We start from the raw sequence: 18,426 nt of genomic DNA, 5'->3' as shown, positions 1-18,426 counted from the left end.
TGGAAGAGAGGAATAGTTCCCCAAAACTTTGGAGGTATTATCCAGCAGATAGAATGGATGTCCGCTTTCTTTTCCATAGTACCTTGTAGAACAGGACTTACCAGCTCTATTTTCCAAGGTGGGAAAGAGACTTGGCTATAGCAAACAACTTTTTCAAGGCGATGCTCCCAATCTTTCCAGGCCATAACACACAGAAAACATTTGCATGGCACTCCTGGGTGAACTAATGACACCACTTGCTTAGGAGGCAATCTCTCCTGACATTTGTGCCCTGCTTGGAAACTCTAAGGCCATTTCTTTCCACCCTATAATACATTTGTGGCAGCTGTGGAACACACCAGTTGGGAAGTGCCAGTTTAAGGCTACACAATCCACCTGAGCTTTCTAACACACCACACCCACCTCCCTTGCTGATCCAACATCAGCAGTGCAAGGAACCCCTACAATTCAACAGAGCACCTTTATAGTGAATACCACTCTTCCTTCCTCCCCTCTCTCTAGGAGTTGTATCATCAGGCTACAGGCCGCTGGGAAATCCAGTGTTGAGATAATGTCTCTAACTCAACTTCATGGAGCATATCCAAATTGTGTACATGACATAGTATGCTAAAATAAAAACAGACTTTATTTAGGCACAGATATATTTGTCAGCAAGGAATAAAGGGGTTTAAAACCAACTTTCTACGGCAATTGGTTCCTGTGTACTTCTGACAGAAAGGTGGGAAGTACATTGGGGAATTGGGTCACAGCAATAGGGCACAAACAAGTAGCTCACCAATGAGGAGGAGCTAGGCAGGAAGAAGAAAGAGTAAGAGAGGCCTTAAAGAAGGAAGAGGAAGAGAAAGAGGAAAGGGAAGGGTCCTTGAGGAAAGTGGAAGAAGAGGAGGAGGACTTGGGGGAGGAAGAGGTAGCCTAGGAGGGGGCTGGCCTGAGTATGTACAGGGTTAACCATGATAGATATCCCTAGGCCTGGGTTGATTCAGCTGGGCCTGCTCCAGAGAAAAAAGTTGCAGCGGGAGGAAGGGTCAGTGGGAGGACCCTGGGGCCTGGCACAGATATAGAAGTGGCGGCCCAGGTTGGGTCCTGGCTTCTTCACAGTTCGCCTCACACATGGCTCCCTGTGGCCCCTACAGAGGGGCATGGACAAGGGCCCCCCTAGCACAGACTTCCAAAAAGAGGTCCGTATCTCCTTCTCATCCTTGGCCTCTGAAGCACTGGCCTGCCCCTCTACCACTTTGGCCATCACCTCCTTTTCTGACGTCTTTGGGGTCACGAGGGCACCCACACTAGGAAGTTCCAAGTTAGGAGAAGCTTGGGGATGGCTGGAAGATGGCTGGAAGTAGCTTGTCAGGTTTTTTTGGCCTCTGCTGGAGCCAGCTTGACTTGGCCGAGGCCTGGTTGAGCGCACACGAGCTTTGTTTTGGTGCATCTGTACCTGGGTTTTATTGTTGAGTTTCAGTGCTGAATGCCTGAACACAGGATCTTTGAGACGAACTAGGAAGCGACGGATCTTGAGCTGGGTGCCTGCAAACTCAGGGAGGAAGCGGGTACACAGAGGTGGGCACTCTTTTGCTGGCACAGAGGACACACTCAAGACTGCACCCACAGGGCAATGGTCAGAACCCATCACCTCAGGCAGTAGGAAGGAGTCCTGGAAAGTGTCTATTACCAGGGTCCGGTCCCCCAGCACATAGTCAAGCCGGGAGCCATAATTCAAATGCCGGGCACCACTAACTGCTGACCAGCAGGTGAATGCCCCCTCCTGCTTTGGCTGGAAGCAGCGGTAGCTATCAATGAATGGCCCCACATGAGACCCAGTCTGGCATCCCAGGCTACTGAGCAAGCTGTCCATCCACTTGCGCCCTGGGTCCTCTTCAAAGCATTCCTGGCAAAGGGGAAAGAGGAAAACAGGCAAAACTAGATGCCTAGACCTGGAAGAGACTTAAAACCAACTGCTTCATTTTTCAGATGAGAAAACTTGATTGTTCCAAAGACTAATACTCATGGTCACACAGTCCAGAACTGGCAGAGCTGGGATTCAATTTCCATCCTTACTTATTTAAAAGCCCATGTTTGTTTTTCCTTCTGTATCAGGTTACATTTGCCTTGCATTGATCCATAAATGCCAAATCTGAAAGCTTGTTTGCTTAATCAAAGCAATTCTCAAACTGCTCCCAAAAGGATGGAAAGCAGAAAGCTAAAAATGGTTACCTCTAGGAAGTAGGACTGGGATTAGGAGTTAAGACTGTTACCCTTTTCATTTAAACCCTCTGGAACAATTTGTCTTATCTTGTGTGTGTCAGAGGCCTCACAGACCATCTTCCCACTACCCCACCAACTCCTCAGATGAGGAGCTCCACAAATCTATGCCTAAGTATTTCCTTTGGCTCTGATCCCCAACTCATCCATCCATCCAATCCCCCTGCCCACCCACTCATTAAATGAAAAACGTTCAAAGAACACAGATTATTTGCCAGGCATGATGCTAGGGACAAAGTAGAAACCTGAACTCATCCTGAAAAGTGATCTAGAGCTGGGAAGTGAAGGCTGAGCAAGAGCAAGCCAGGCAGAGGGTGTTATAAATTGAGAGGGCAGCCTCTGTAATGGGCCTCTGGAGAGAGGGAGCAGTGTACCCAAAAGACTTGAGGGGAGACCAGACTGGGGACCAGCAGACCAGTAGGATAACTATCATAGTCCATGCAAGCAAGAGAGGATAAACACTCAGACTAGGGTAGGGCCTGAGGAGACAAAGAGAAATGAAATTAAGAGATGGTTTGATACTAAAGTCAATAGTACTCACTGATCAATTGAATGTGGGATGGGGGGATAGAAAAGAACAATACTAACACAACTCCCAGACTTCTGGTTGGAGTAGCCAAGGGGATAATGGTGCCATTTAGGGAGATGAAGAGCTGGGGCACCTGGCTGGCTCATTTAGTAGAACGTACGACTCTTGATCTCAGGGTCTTGAGTTCAAGCCCCATGTTGGGCATGGAGCTTATTAAAAAAAAGACTAAAAGAGCCAGTCTTTTAGGAAGTGGACATATTCTGCTATTTTGGAAAGTTTGTGCTTGTCATGTGACCTGGTACTATTAATTCTCTTTACCTAGAAGGAAGAAGAGGTGCACTTTTGAGATCTGCAATAGTTCTGAACTAAGAAGAAAAGGTATAAAGTTATATAAACTATCTCAGGAAGCAGAAAGAACAAACTGAGTAAATGCCTGATGAGGAATAAGGTAGGGAGGGACCAAAGGCTTTGTAATGTACAGTCTTCCCCACCACACACAACCACCACCATTCTTTCATTATCTCATTTCTGTTCATTTTCCCAGCTAGAAGCCACATCTATGTTTATGTGGCTCTTCTGCAAACTAATCAAGGAATCTTCCTACAGCCCCTTCTTTGAGCCATGCCCAATACTGAGTTGGACTATGCCAGCATAAATTACTGATCACTCCCCTTTATAAGGCAAATTGGGAACTGGCTTATAGATTCTAGTCAAGCTTGACTGTACAATAAAATCAGCCTAGGACCTTTTAAAACATACTGCTGCTCTGGCCCCACGCCCAAAAGATTCTGATTTAATTGGTCTGGGTGGCACCAAGATATTGATACTCTTGTAAAAGTTCCTCATTCTAATGTGCTATCGGGGTGAGAACCATCGGCCTAGAGGCACTCAGAGATGAGACATTCATATAAGAAAAAAAGACAGAATGGTACAGTGAGAAAGACCAAAATGAGAATAACTTTTGCAATGGACTGAGAGGAGATGATCTGTCTGCAGTGGATGGAGTGTGTAGGAGTACTGAGGATGGAAGTGGAGACTGGGCACAGACCAGAAAAAGTCTTCAATGCCAGGCCTAGATGTTTTCTCTGCACTGAACAAGTAACAGGGAGGTATTGAAGGCTCATGAGCAAGAAACCAGGGAATATTAGGGAAATGATCAAGGCAATGTAGAGTTCAAGGACCTTGAAATCTGGCCCCCAAAGGACTCTCCAGCCCCATCTCTGGCCACTCACCTCCCTTTCCATGTCACTGCCTAACAAGAATGGGACTTGCAGTTCACCATGCACACCAGGCAAATTCTCACCTTGCAGCCTTTGCTCATGCTAGAATGCTTTGCTTTCTTCACCCCAAAGCTCTGTTCTACTTATCTTTTAAAATCCAGCCATTTCCAGGTGCCTCTCTAATGTCTATGTTGGCTCAGGAATCCCATTTCTCCAGGCACGCCTAGACTCCTGGCCTGCCATCTCTGCTTCAGCCTGAAGACACCTTTCTGTAATTGGCTGTTCATATGTCCATAGCCCATCACCATGCTGAGCCCTCTGAGGGTCCAAGAGCCAGTACTGACTGGTAACTGAGTCCCCAACACATGGCTCAGGACCAAGCCAAGGGCAAGATCAGTAATGTCTTCTGAATGAATAATCCTCAGTGCTTTGAGAATAGTATTTCAAACTAAGCTCTGCTTTTCCATGAAGGAAGCTATCCTTGGCCCCAAAATCCAGCATTGGTTGGTTGGCTAAACAGAAACCCAATCAGAAAAAAAAAAAGAAAAAAAGAAATGAGGCAGGGGCCTAGAAGAGCCTTACCAGGTTGACTGCATCCCAGTGGTCAATGGGGCGGTGGGCTGTATTCAGGTCACCCAGAATGATCACATGGCTGAAAAACATGATATGGGATTATCAACTAGACATTCAAGAAAGGGAAGCAATAGTTCTGGCCCATGTACTTTCCCCTGGGCCCAAGAGCTCAGATTGGCCACTTCCCACCTTGAGGCCAAGGTGGGAACCCACAGCAATGCATAGCAGCCTACCTCTCCAATCTTACCACAAGATTACCACATTTTATGTCTGACCAACCCAATTCTGATCTCCAAAGATGACATCATTCCTTATTTGACACGATTGTCTTACTGATCTCTACCTAAGGCATCTTTCTGGTCCTTCAAAGTTGAGCTCAGGTACTACTTCTTTTAGGAAGCAACCCTTGATTACTCTAAGCCACCCTCACTTTCCTGTCCTTCCCTGGGACAAGACTTTTCATTTGCTTCCAGGCACTTTTTCTTTGTCTCATTCCATCCTTAAAATTATTCTGTGAGGTAGGAATTCATACATTCACTTAACAAAAGAGAAAATAAAACCAGAACTAGACTTGGGGCTCATAGTGAGTAAAAGGAACCAGAATAGGTGCTCAGAGGTATCTGAGAATAAAACCCATATTTGTATCACTTTTTCTGGTCCTTACAGCTCATACAGAGCAGGGCCCATTCAGGTAGGCATGCTGGTGTCTCCATCTAGGCTTTAAAGGACCTCAAAAGACAAAGACCCCATATTCCTTCCAATAAAGCTTGACACCTAAATAGGCTGTGTACCTAGAACAAGCTCAAGTACTTCCCAGGTTTACAATACCTGCCAGCTGCCAGGAGGGCTTCTGCTCGGATCTTCAGCAAACTATAGAAGCGCATCTTAAATGCTAGCCGCTCAGGTTTCCCAGGGTCCGCGTGGGGGCAGTACACGTTGATTAGGGTCAAGATCTTCTCTTTCCCTTCCCATGTGCTGGGGAGAAGAGACCGCCCCCCAGCCAAAAAGGTCATTTCCAAGCTTTCCCTCCCCATACCATGTGGATTCCACTTAATGACTGTCTGTGGGATGGATGTGAAGAAGGCAACAGAAAGACATGAATGGGCTGGCATGCACAGGACATGGGGACTGACTACAGATAAGGCAAAAGAGAGGGGCATCTAGAATGACCCCCAGGTAAACCACATGATGGTGCTGCCATTCACAACAAGACACCCAGAAAGAGAGCAACCTGGGAGTGATGAGTTGCCAAGTTGCTTTTGAGGTGCCTGGGTAATAAGAGAGCTGGACCTCCTGCAGTTCCCCACTGTAGAGATGGGGAACTCAAAGCTCAGAAGGGGACATGATTGGCCCAACGTCACACAGTGAATAGCCCAGATAGAACTAGAGTCCAAGAAAGGCAAATTTGGGAAGTTTTCCATGAGTACATGTTTTTTAAGGCAAGCCTCAGAATCACCATACTCAGAGTAGAAGCAGCAATGCTCAGTGACAGGGGGATGTGAACTATTACCGGATTTTGTGCTGTGTGAGAAGGGCCCGGCCCTCACTATCCAGAGCCCGAAGCTCCTCCTGGGTGAATTCATCCATGTTTCCATAGCAACCCACGTCCCCCTTCTGAGTGGCAAGTAGGCCACTGAGGCCTTCTTCAGCAGCCACAGGGGTAGCGCTGTCCTTACAGAAGGTGGCTACACCTGGAGACAGACAGGGTACTCTGAGCAGACCTAGAAGCCAACAGCCTATTGCACAGCTTGTTGTCCCCACACAGGTCACCTTAGACATCTTCATCAAGTGTTGCTGTAATGACAACCCTCCCAACTCAAGGGCCATGGATGGCTCCAAGAGCCCAAGGCAACTCTACTCAAACCATGGAGTCTGAGTTCCTTCATCTAAAAAAGCCACAGAATTAATAAGTTAATATTCTAAGTGTTTTACATGGACACATGGTAAATACCCAAAAAGTGTTAGCTATTATTATTATCACATGGCCTAATTTGTTTAATCCTTGTATAGGCATACCCCAATAGATTGTGAGTTTAGTTCCAGACCACAATAAAGCAAATATTGTAATAAAGCGAGCCAAATGAAATTTATGGTTTCCCAGTGCAGATAAAAGTTACGTTGTTACTATGCTGTAGTCTATTAAATGTATAACATTTTGTCTAAAAAAATCAATGTATATGCCTTAAGTAAAAAATACTTTATTGCTAAAAAGTGCTAACCTGTTAACCTGAGCTTTTACCAACTTGCAAGCAGTGATCACAGATTACCATAACAAATGTAATAAAAATGTTTGAAATATTGTAGGAATTACCAAAAACTGACAAAGAGACATGAGGTGAGCAAGTGTTGCTGGAAAAATGGTGCCAAGGGACTTGTAACACAGGATTGCCATAAAACCTTCAACTTACAAAAAATGCAGTATCTGGGGCACCTGGGTGGCTCAGCTGGTTAAGTGTCTGACTCTTGATTTTGGCTCTGGTCATGACCTCACAGTTTCTGAGATCGAGGCCCTCCCATGTTGGGCTCTGTGCTGTCAGCATGGAGCCTACTATGATTCTCTCTCTCACTCTCTCTCTGCCTCTCCCCTGATCGCATACACTCTCTCTCAAAATACATAAACATTAAAATAAATAAATAACACAATACATGCAAAACACAAAGTGTTTTATATATATATATGTATATTTATATATAGATATGTAAATTCATGTTATATATTTATTTACATAGAAGTTTATATATTAGTATTATATATACATATAATATATACATACATATATACATATAATATACATGCATACTATATATACATACAAAACAAAGTATGCCTATACTAGCCCTAGGAGGTAGGCATTATCTCCCATTTTTCAGCTGGAAACATGAAGCATGTAGAGGTTGAGTAACTTGCCAGAGGGTACACAGCTAGGAAGTGAAACAGGATTCAAACCCAGGCAGTCTGGCTCTAGAGCTCATACAATTTACTACCACATGATTGCTTCCAAAGTCCAATAGAATAATTTTATACATAAAAACTATCCTTCACATAATCTTATGTGACTTTAGCTCTGCGGATTAAAAGCCTGGGGACCTTCAACATTGAACAGAATTAGGGGATGCAAAAGACGCAGGCCAGAGCCACTGCCCTCACCATGACCCATGGTAACCAGCTAGCCCACCAGCCAGAATATGAAAAAGCAGAGTGAATAGGTTAAGGGAAAGTCCAAAGAATGAGAATGACAGGCTTCTGCTGCTACCCGCATGCAGAGGGACTCCGAGATCATTCAGCAGAAGCAGAAAAAGGCTAAGGAGAAGGAGGAATCCATGTATCTTTGTGTCCAATCCTCTTGCCCTTCCCTGTGTGCCTGGAGCCAGCCCCACCAAAGTTTGCCTTTTTTCACAGGTTCCAGCACAGATGGCATTCCCTTTGCCCTGAGTTTGCAGCATGTCCCTTTTGTACTTCCTTCCCCTCAGGTAGCCTCTTTTTCCCCTGGATCACCCTGGGGGTGAGGGGGTTACACCTTCCCAGTATTTTTATTCCTGTGGGGCTTACCCCAAAGTATTAAAAGTAGCTTTGTAATTTCAAAAAAAAACAACTTAAGAAAAAGCCCAAGTTTCTTACGACCTTCTCATCAAATATTGGAAAACCCCGGAACTGCCTCCATCACTCATTTTAAGTCCCAGAAAGCCCCATTTACCAGAATAGCCACTGCGGCTGCGGCTGAAGCTGAAATAGGAGTTATAGCCCTCAGTGATAGCCAGGGGCTCTGTCAGCACATCCCCTGCAAAAACAAATAAACAAACAAAAGAAAAAACCCCTAAAGTAAAGCCCCAGATACACAAAGGTCTGTAATTAACAGTTGTAGGCTAATTCCTTGCACATATCAGAGCCAGAGTTGGGAGGAAATATCTATGATTAGAGGAGAAGCTAGAAAGGCAGGGACTAGAGAAGAAATTGATATAAGGAGGGGGAGGCTATGGAATGTGAGGAAGGGAATTAGGTGAGAGGAAGCTAATGATTAGGTTAATGGAGGGAGCTGGAGGTGGGGAATGGGAATATGGGAGACGGAACTGGGAATCTGAGCTAGGAATAGGAGGTATGAGAGGGAGGCAATTAGAGGATCTGAATTGGGGATGGAGGGAAATGTAGTTAGAGGGTCTTAGAGGGGGTGCATGGGAGAGGGAAGGAATGGGGGTGTTGAGCTAGGGTGTGTGAGAGAGGTAACTTAGGGGATCTAATCTTGGGGTGGGACATGTGATAGAAATGATATAAGGTTCTGAGTCTGGGAAGGAGAGATGGGGGTAGAGAAATAGGGGACGTGAGGGGAGAACTGAGGATCTGAGATGGAGAGGTAAAAAGGAAGGAATTAGATAATCTGAACTGAGGGCAAAGGTGGGGTGGAAATTAAAGGATCTGAGCTGGGAGCAAGGAAGGGGAGTTGGGGGATCTAATTTGAGAGTTGGAGCTGGACAGGGTGTGGAAATTGGAAATTTGGAGTACTGATCTGGGACAGGATAATGAGTGGAAATTAGGGGATCTGAGCGAGGATGAAGGTTACAAGGGTGAGGGAATTAAGGTTCTGAGGAGGACAGGAGATGAAGTGGGAATTAAGACATAAAGCTGGCGTGAGAGATAGGAGTTTAAGGGGTAGGGGATCAGGATTCTGAACCGTGTCTAAGAGGACTCTACGGATAGAGAAATAGGAAAGTAAAATGATAACAAGTAGGGGGCAAAAGTTAGTAGAAAAGGTAAAGTATGGTATGGGTCCTGGACTTCTGAGCGCTCACTGGTCACTTTCGTCTCCTGAAAACACACGATGTCGGCGTCCAGCTTGTCCAAAATGCGCCCCACGACCATGGCGGCATAATTGCTGGGCTCCTCGTATATCATCCCTTGCAGGGGGCTCCGGATCCCATTGACGTTCCAGCTCACCACGCGCAACATCTTGACTCCAACGCCTCACAGTCCGCGCCCAACCTAGGGGCCACAGGTCGGCGGGACACCCTCAACTTGGCCAAGTTCTGCCTTCCGCGCGTAATGGCGCCTGCGTTCTCCTGCGCGCCACAACAGCGTCGTTGAAGGTTGGGGAGGGCTTCGAGTTCCTCAGTTCTTATTGGCGGGAGGAGCGGAAGCTGAAGGGTGTGGTGCAAATCCGTGGGTGGAATGAATGGCAGGAGAAAGCTCAGCAGTTAGGCTCATGCTCCTCCCGTCGTTCACTGGCGTCAGACTTCCTTTCCTTGCTGCTCAAAAGCCCCCTGGGTGCCGCCAATTACTTACAAACGAGATTTCACCACTTTTTAAGCAGCGGAACCTTGAACGGAACCGCGCTGCGACTGAAGCCCCGTCCCTAGTGCGACTGCCCCCTAAGTGCGCTGCTGGCTGTGTCACTGACGTCCTGGCAGTAATGGCTGTAACTGTGCTTGGGTAGGAGAGGGGAGGCGGGAAGGACACTGCGCGGCTAGAGGGAACAGGAAGAAGTACATTAGTGGAATAAGATTTAGGATTAGGCTCCTAGCTTTAAAGGGCAAGGAGAAAGGAAGGGAGGAAGCTGTCTCAAACCCACCTTATAGCCATTATGTGTCTTATAATGCCTTATGACATTCCTAAGGACATGGCCCAACACATACTTTTTATAGGCTCCATTTCTCAGATTAGTAAAATCGAGGACCAGAGAATTTAAGTGGGCCACCCAATCTCCAGAGCAGCACTGTTTCCCAGTGTAGCCCGTAGCTCTTCCATATACAATATTTGTTTCATTCGCTGGGCAACCCTGTAAGGGGTATTAAGGCTAAGTATGAGAGAATGAGTGAATTCATCTGTCTCACAGAAGTGGTAAAGCCAGTATTCAAACACTACCTTAATCACCTCAAGGAATACTTTCCTGAATAAGTTTTTCCTAACACCCATACACCACACCTCCCCAGTTAGATCTTTTCCTCTGGGCCCCCACAGCTCCCTCTGGTCCATTCTGTCACAGCACTTATCACAATACACAGCTACCATTGATTTCTGTTTTTGTCACACGACTTCCAGCAACTTGACAGCATTGGCCATGTCTGATTCATCTTGTTAGCCCCATCCTCTAATCTAGGGGACAGCATATATTAGGAGTCTATAAATATTTCCTAACTGAATGAACAAACACAGGACAAATGCAAAAACATGTTAGTGACATGTTTTTCAGAACACACAATATAACTAATAGACATGCCTAATGTCCAAGGAAAAGCATGACTTTGCAGTCTTAGGTTCCTTACCCCAAATTGCAACATGATTATTTTTCCCCAGAATTATTTTATAGTCTTAGAGCCATAATCCTCAATGTCTGCAGAAAAGACCCAAAGAGCTGCTTTTCCTCCTAGAGGACTTAAAGGTTACCTTCCAGTTATTGCCATCAAGATAAATAGCTCTGCAATTAAAATAAAAAAAATTGTTGCTTTGAGCTTTTTCATGCTTTGATGGTTATTGGCTCAGGATTGAGTCCCAGGAGTGGGATAACTAGGACAAAGGAAATTAACATTTTTATTGCTCTTGTTTCCTATTGCCAAAGCACTGCCCAGTAAGAGTTCATGTCCATTTACACTGAAGACCAATTTGAAACCCAGCCCCGAGGAAATCCAGATCTTGCCTGTCTCCATTGCTGGTTTTAATTTACCCATTTTGCAGTTGCTTGTTAATATTAGTTCTGACCTTTGGTGCAAGGAGAACACATGGTTGGCCTGAAGAGTAAAGGCTCCGGGTGGCTCACGAACTTCTTTGATAACTAACAGCTGATATTTCAACAGAGGGCACACATGCCCCTCTTACCCAGGGTACTTCCCTAGCCTTTCCAAGGAAACAACCAATGCCTCCAGGCTCTCTCTTTGATGCCACTCATGGACTTGCTTTGAGGGTCTAAATGCAAGAAAGCTGTGTGTTGGATAATTAGCGATGGAAGAAAAAACCTCTAGGAGAACAGGTAGGTGAGACAGAAGGAAAAATAGATGGGGTTACACAAACCCAAATCCATTCTTCAGGCTCTCTGGAAAGTTTTCTTTACATAGGGATTGCTTGAAGTGTGGATTAAAGGGTATGGAAGAGTTGGAGAAAAGAGGATATCTATGTCTAATTTATGTATGTATGTATGTATGTATGTATGTATCTATTTGTCATCCATTCCCACCTGTCTTTGTGGGACACTGTCATAAAGATGCAGTTCCCAAACACCTTGAAAAGTCTAACTTTGTCTATTCCAGTTTTGAGTGAACTGGATGGTAGGAATTATATCTCTTACCTCCCCAATGGTGTATAAAGTAGGTCTGGTTTGCGGTGGCACTTTGAACAAGCTTTTCACCTTTTCTGAGCTTCAGTAACCTCCTTACTATAATGGAAGTTGAAGTCCTTAGGCTACTTCCTTCAGAGGGCTGTCTCAAGGTGAAGAGGAGTGGGAGAACAGGAATCGAATTTCTGGAGATGTTTCAGGACTTCATGCTCTGAGATTAGTGATCCTGCTTTTTTTCTCTAGCCTCCACAGGCAATACCACCACAGCCGTACAGCTGCTCTTCTCCCTGAGTGACTATAGTCTGTGGAGAGTCACTCCTAGGACTACAATGCAGTGAGCCTTGGGCCCTAGGCATGGGGCTGAATATAGTGGGGGGGGATAGTGGGCCAGGGAAGTGGCTAAGAAGGAAGTGTTACCTAGGCTGTTGCCACAGAAGGTCTGATACTCACATATAAACACCTAAACTGTAAGCATGTAGCCAATCTCCCCTCTATACCCTTACCCCCCATAAATGCATTCATACTCACATACTCCCAAGCATTACTAATAAGGAGATCCCATTTTGTGATTTTGTAACCCATCAGTATGGTCTTCTTTTTTTAAAAATTTTTTTAACATTTATTTATTTTTGAGAGACAGAGCGAGACAGAGCATGAGTGGGAGAGAGGCAGAGAGAGGTGAGTATACAGAATCCAAAGCAGGATCCAGGCTCTGAGCTGTCAGCACAGAGCCCGATGCGGGGCTCGAACCCACGAACCATGAGATCATGACCTGAGCCGAAGCCGAATGCTCAACTGACTGAGCCATCCAGGTGCCCCCCATCACTATGGTCTTAATACTGCTTTTAATGGGATTCTCCCACATACCCCATACTTTGGGAGGATAGTCAGGATAAGTGGGCCTCAGGAAGTCACACTATGTAATTTTTCTTCCTACAGTTAACCTCATTTTAGAATTTGTGATAACCTCATTTTAGAATTTGTGACTCAGATCTGGGTCTTGTGTAAGTCTCTGATAGTGAACTCTTTTTTTGTAACCAGTTAACTGGACCTTTTTAGGGAAGGCTTTCATTCTTTTGTTTATTCTATTCTGCCCCATTCAAGGTTGAGAAACTTTCTAGATTCCACCTTCTACTTTTAGACCTAGTTTGCCCCCCCCCTCCAGTTCCCTGCATAGCTCTAAGTTATAACATTTACCTTTCTGAATGGGGGATTATTCATCTACATGGTCATCTCATCTAGGGCAGAGAGATATAGATTGCACAAATACTCACTGAGCAAGTGTCTTCCCTTTACCAGGACCTGAGCTGGACACTGGAAACACTGATCACAGATAACTGAGGTCTAGTCCCTATCCTCAAGTAACTCACAGTCTAGTAGGGAAGTATACAAACAAACACTGGTGGATACTTGCTCAGATAGATTGAAGCATATAGACAATACGAGAACCAAAGATAATGCCTGTCCCAGTATACAGGGAAAGTTTCCCAGAGGAGACAAACATTGAACCAGGTCTTGAAGAATGAGTCAGATTTAATTGAGAATGGAAGGAAAGATAAGGCATTTCAGGCTGAGCAAAGGCCCAGAGGTTAAAAAAAAAAAAGGCATATGCTATGTTTGGGGAATCAGTGAGTCAGCCAGTGTAGTTTAAGCATGAGGGTCTAAAGAGACATATGGCTACAGAAATAGGTTGAACTTGATTGAGAAGAGCCATTCTAAAACTTTTCCATAAAGCTTGTTTAGTTCTCCTGCTTCCAGTATCAAAATTGGTAACAGTGGTAAACAACAACAACAACAAAAACCCAAACAACACACATACAACCACAAAAACAAAACAAAACAAAACAACAACAACAAAACCAACCAGCTAGCTAGTTCCAGTTCCAGGTAATTTTCACTTGGGTTTTCAAGCCTGGAATCCAGGTTTACCCTTTCAGACCTTGCCAATAGCCTGCTTGCTTCCTATCTCAGATTTCCTGCTGCTAAAATTATCTTTCTGCCTCTTGGCAAGTTTGTGAGGACAAAACTGTAAACATAGAAGGGGGTTCATGTGACTGGCTCAATTACTTTGGACAAGTTATTTCCCCTCTCTAGACCTCAATTTCCCTGTGAGACTAGTGAGAATATTTATAAGGCACAACTAGGATATGGAATATGCTGTTGCTTTGTGCTCCATGGAAACATACATGTGAAAGGTTATTGTTAAGATTATTAGCATTGCAAATGAAAATGAGATATTACCTTACATGTGTCACAATGGCTAAAATCAAAAACACAAGAAATAACAAGTGTTGGCAAGCATGTGGGAAAAAAAGGAACCCTGATACACTGCTGGTGGGAATGTAAATTGATGGAACCACTGTGGAAAACATTATAGAAATTCCTCAAAAAATTAAAAATAGAAATACCATATGATTCAGCAATTCCACTACTGGGTATTTACCCAAAGAAAATGAAAACACTAATTCAAAAATATATATACACTCCTATGTTTATTGCAGCCTTATTTCCAATAGCTAAGATATGGAATCACCCCAAATGTCCATTGGTAGATGAATGGATAAAGAATATATGGCATATATATACACAATGGAATATTACTCAGGCATAAAAAGAATAAAATCTTGCCATTTGCAACAACATGGATGGACTTAGAGAATAATAATGTGAAGTGAAATAAGTCAGAGAAAGACAAATATCATATGATTCACTCATGTGAAATTTAAGAAGCAAACAAACAAGAAAAAAAGACAAAAACAAACTCTTAAATACATATAAACTGGTGGCTGCCAGAGGTGAGGTAGATGAGGGGAGGGATAGAATAAATAAAAAAGATTAAGAGTACACTTATCTAGATGATCACTGAGAAATATGTAGAATTGTTGAATTATTATATTTCACACCTGAAACTAATATAACACTGTATGCTAATTATACTTCAATAAAAAAAATCTAACACAAAATATAGTATGTGCAATATTGCACTGTCAGAAAAAGAAAAAAACCCAACTCAGTAGCAAGCAAAGCCAATGCTGAGGGGAAAAAAAAAGATTAACATTAGCAGAGTAATACCAGTTAGGAGACTTATTAGGATTAAGAGAGTTGTATCTCTTCCAAAGTCTAGTTCTGAGACTCTCAAGGTTCTGAGACCATCTGGAAGACTCCCTTCTTAAATCAAGCTAAACTAATTAATTAACAACAAAAAAGCCCTGGACTGGGAAAAATCAGGTCCACAGTGTCTTACTCCTGACTTGGTCACTTGTTTGCTACAGGACCAAAAAAGTAAAAGTGAGTTTATCTAATTGATTAGCAAGAGCTCTTTATTTATTATAAATGTTAACCCCTTGTTATATGTCATAAGTTCCCCTTACTGTTTCTTATATGCTCAGCATTATGTTAGAAGTTGCAGATTAGCTAAAGAGGTGATTGATCATTTACTACATAAAAAGAATGGGTGTTAAGTAATGTATTTTGAGCATTTCTAGGTTGCTTTATGTGTATTAACATGTTGAATCTTCAACAACTCTAAGTGGGTAGATACTCTTATCAGATTAAAAAAAAAATGAGGCACTGAGAAGTTAAGTCTTCTGCCCAGGATCTCATAGCAGAAGGAAGAGGTGGGATTCCACTCAAGTAGTATGGCTCCACAGCCCATTGCTCTTAACCACTGTGATTCACTGCCTCAATAGATTCATTTAGATGAGCAGGCTTTGAAATGTATTAAAGGTTTGGAATGATTTATACACAACCGGAGGGAATCTAACCTCTGAATAGACCAGGACACTGAGAATAAATTTTTAAGGAACTTCTTAAAAGGCAAAGTGGAGCTGAGAGCATTGAAGGAAAGTGATTAGAGATTTCTATCCCCAAAAGCTTGCTCCTGTGTAGCCCAGTTCAGTGGAAGAAAGTTGAGTTTCCTTGTAGCCAATCACTGGAGATTCATCAGGGGGTGGGAAGGTTGCAAAAGAATGAAGTAAGAGTACACTTGGACATCTTCCAGGTAAGCTGTGTCATTACATGAGTTCTACACATGAAAACCTCAAAACAACCCGGTGTGGAGGGGGGTGGCTAGGTAGAGCACACACATCTGGGTGGGATGGTTCTGGCCTATGGACTTGTCCTACTTTGAGGTCATTGCTCCCTGATCCCCACACTCAGCCTGCTGCAGCCTTCACCCTAAGCCTCCACCATCTTCACAGCTTGGCTTGAAGAGCTGTAGTCAGGTTGTGGATCAGATCATGATGCCTTTCTCCCTGGGGTTCCTAATGGCAGCTGGAAGCCATGTGGGCAGTGCTTACCATCTCTCCCCCCAAAAATGGCTGCATTCACTCCTCTTCCAAACGTTTACTCTAATTTATTTAGCCTTGGTTGGGGAGAACATAAAGATGACCAGATGGTGTCCATCTCTCCAAGTATGCTCCCTAAGCAGAACATTTTAGAAGGGAGAGGCCCTGTGGTGGGAAAGGCAGCAGAATTCAGGGGAAGACAATAGTTGCAGTAACATTTGGGGGTGGGGGAAAACAGGGAGACAATGAACCTTCCACTTCCAGTTTGGGTTTTTGATTGCTAGCTCAAAATATTGCAGTTTTCAGTAGGGATTTTTTTGTTTGTACTTGAGAACCTTGAATTTGTGATGTGGATCTCTAGAGGTTTCTGGGTTAGAATTTGACATTCTACTTGGGCGCATTTTTATTTCAAAGCTGTGAAAGCTGCCGAGACATGTCTCCATCACCTTTACTTTTTCCACCCCACACAGGATGTAAGCACATGATCTTTGGTCTTTTATTTGCATACTCTACTAGTCCTGTCTTCATTGGAGGGAAGTAACTGGCCAGACCTAGGCTATCTTGCTGGCTACCTTCCTTGCTGGGCTCCAACTTATCTCCTATGTACACAGCCCTTGGAGTTCAGAGGCCTCTGCTGACCTCTGCCCAACCTCTCTCTCTCTCTCTCTCTCTCTCTCTCTCTCTCTCTCTCTCTGTCACTCTGCGCCCAAGCCCCCACTGGTACATACAGGCACAGAGGCAGGCAAGTCAGGCAAAGACTAGGAAAGAGGAGAGGGGGCTGGATACAGGCTGCCAGAGGGCTCAGAAGCCCAGTGCACCTCCCTGTCCCAACTCTGTCCACCTGCTGCTGTGGCCACAGCAACAGAAGAGATAGCTAGTAAGGCAGGAGTGAGGCCCAGTACCTTGTGGACAGTGGTGTCATTAGCTGTGATGCCTAAGATGTCTCGAGAGATGGAAGAGCTCACCCAAACCAGGTTGCAGAAGATCTGGATTCCACATAGCAGTGGCAGCAGCGGGTTACAACGGAGGAGGGGCTGTAAGTGTGATTTGCTTCCCTGGGCCTCAAGGTGGTGGTGGTAGAGGGGGTATGTAAGAGCAAAGGACATGCTCCCCATCTACCCCCAACCCAACCTGAAAGTGGGACTAGATAAGCAGCTGAATTAAATAGCTGAAAAATAACAAAAGGGCAATGGCAGAAAAGATAGAAAAAGAATGAGAGAAAGACAAAAAGAGAGAGATGAAAGACAGAGAAAGAATGCAGATTAGGTAAAGACCATCTTAATCAGAACGATTTTTCACTAGGCACTTTTTTCTTTCTTATCCAGAGCTTATTTCAAATGCTTATTGTTTGAAATTTCACATTTCTAATTTGGAACTGTTCAGTGCTGGCCTAGAATGTTTCATTTTGGTGATCTCAGTGAAGTGTCTGGAAATTGGTCTTGTCTGATAGTGCTTGGGTGAAATAAGGTGATGGTTCCTGGCATAATTTCTCAGGGAACAGGTGCTGGATACATAATAGTACCACGTCATTGGTCAGTTTGTCTCCTCCATTTTCTCAAGCCTCTTATGGTAAGTTTCTATCTGTCTGATGCCCTGGGTGTCCTGTCTCCTGCATTGCTATCTTGGCATACATGGACACTTTTGCTGTTCTGGGAATTTGAGAGAGAAAACACTCAGCTTCTCAGGGACACCCTGCTGTGAAATATTCACTTGGAGAACTTAAAGAGCAGGGACAAAGGAGAATCAAACAAAACTTGTATATATATATACAATATATACTATATATATATACACACACAATATATATACTATATATATACACAATATATGCTATATATATAAATATATATACTATATATATAAATGTATATACTATATATATATAAATGTATATACTCTCTCTCTCTCTCTCTCTCTCTCTCTCTATATATATATATATATATATATATATATATATATATATATAAACTGTAGTATACCATTCCCCATAGATAACAGGGATGGTTGTGAACCAAGGTGCTTCCAGCCCAAGGATATGGCTTGAGGAGCCATGAGGTGGGCAGAGTTAAGACAGTTGTGCACTGTGGGACCCAGACATCTTGAGAAACAGCTAAGTTTCCACTATACAAATGTTCGAGGATGTTCAGGCTCAAGGATTTTGGGAGGAGATGTAGTTGCTTAGAGAATACAGGAAGATGTAGAATGTTAAAATATGGTATGTAGTATGTAAGATGAAGACAGAGGAAGAAGAGGAAGAGGCAGAAAAAAACCCAGCCTCCTGTTCTCTTTCCTTCTTCTAT

General features: G+C 43.8%; 2 protein-coding genes across 9 annotated transcripts in view; one reads left to right on the top strand and one right to left on the bottom strand.

Moving 5' to 3' along the window:
* Window positions 1-601: 601 nt before the first annotated feature.
* Window positions 602-9,896, bottom strand: APEX2 (apurinic/apyrimidinic endodeoxyribonuclease 2). Of its 3 annotated transcripts, XM_053202365.1 has the most exons (6): window positions 9,367-9,896; window positions 8,277-8,360; window positions 6,092-6,272; window positions 5,410-5,556; window positions 4,591-4,660; window positions 602-1,885 (listed from the first exon to the last, which is right to left on the bottom strand). In XM_053202365.1, the coding sequence occupies exons 1-6, from the start codon at window positions 9,521-9,523 to the stop codon at window positions 980-982; spliced, it is 1,545 nt and encodes a 514-aa protein (XP_053058340.1). In that variant the 5' UTR covers window positions 9,524-9,896; the 3' UTR covers window positions 602-979. The 3 variants fall into 3 exon arrangements, with proteins under 3 accessions (XP_053058340.1, XP_053058341.1, XP_026909340.2); XM_053202366.1 differs by lacking the exon at window positions 6,092-6,272 and having other exon boundaries at window positions 9,367-9,382; XM_027053539.2 differs by lacking the exons at window positions 8,277-8,360; window positions 9,367-9,896 and having other exon boundaries at window positions 5,410-5,642; window positions 6,092-6,222.
* Window positions 9,897-11,192: 1,296 nt separating this feature from the next.
* Window positions 11,193-18,426, top strand: part of PFKFB1 (6-phosphofructo-2-kinase/fructose-2,6-biphosphatase 1) — a 136,041-nt gene continuing 128,807 nt past the window's right edge. For 3 of the 6 annotated variants that reach the window (XM_053202368.1, XM_053202367.1, XM_027053468.2), the window contains exon 1: window positions 12,490-17,162. In XM_053202368.1, the coding sequence (XP_053058343.1) occupies window positions 17,057-17,162 (106 nt within the window). In that variant the 5' untranslated portion in view covers window positions 12,490-17,056. Of the gene's footprint in view, window positions 11,538-12,489; window positions 17,163-18,426 lie in introns of those variants that run through there. The other 3 variants (XM_027053469.2, XM_027053471.2, XM_027053470.2) reach the window with 3 other exon arrangements.

This window comes from Acinonyx jubatus, chromosome X (genome assembly GCF_027475565.1).
Source record: "Acinonyx jubatus isolate Ajub_Pintada_27869175 chromosome X, VMU_Ajub_asm_v1.0, whole genome shotgun sequence".
Lineage (NCBI taxonomy): Eukaryota > Metazoa > Chordata > Mammalia > Carnivora > Felidae > Acinonyx > Acinonyx jubatus.
The sequence above is the reverse complement of the archived record's forward strand: the minus strand, read 5'-3'. Positions and strand labels throughout refer to the sequence as shown.

Coding starts and splice junctions, on each gene's coding strand:
- APEX2 (XM_053202365.1), bottom strand. CDS start 9,523: ATGTTGCGCGTGGTGAGCTGGAACGTCAATGGGATCCGGAGCCCCCTG. Junction 8,361..9,366: donor TCAGGAGACGAAAGTGACCA/GTGAGCGCTCAG, acceptor TTGTTTTTGCAG/GGGATGTGCTGACAGAGCCC. Junction 5,557..6,091: donor CTCACACAGCACAAAATCCG/GTAATAGTTCAC, acceptor TCTTCTCCCCAG/CACATGGGAAGGGAAAGAGA.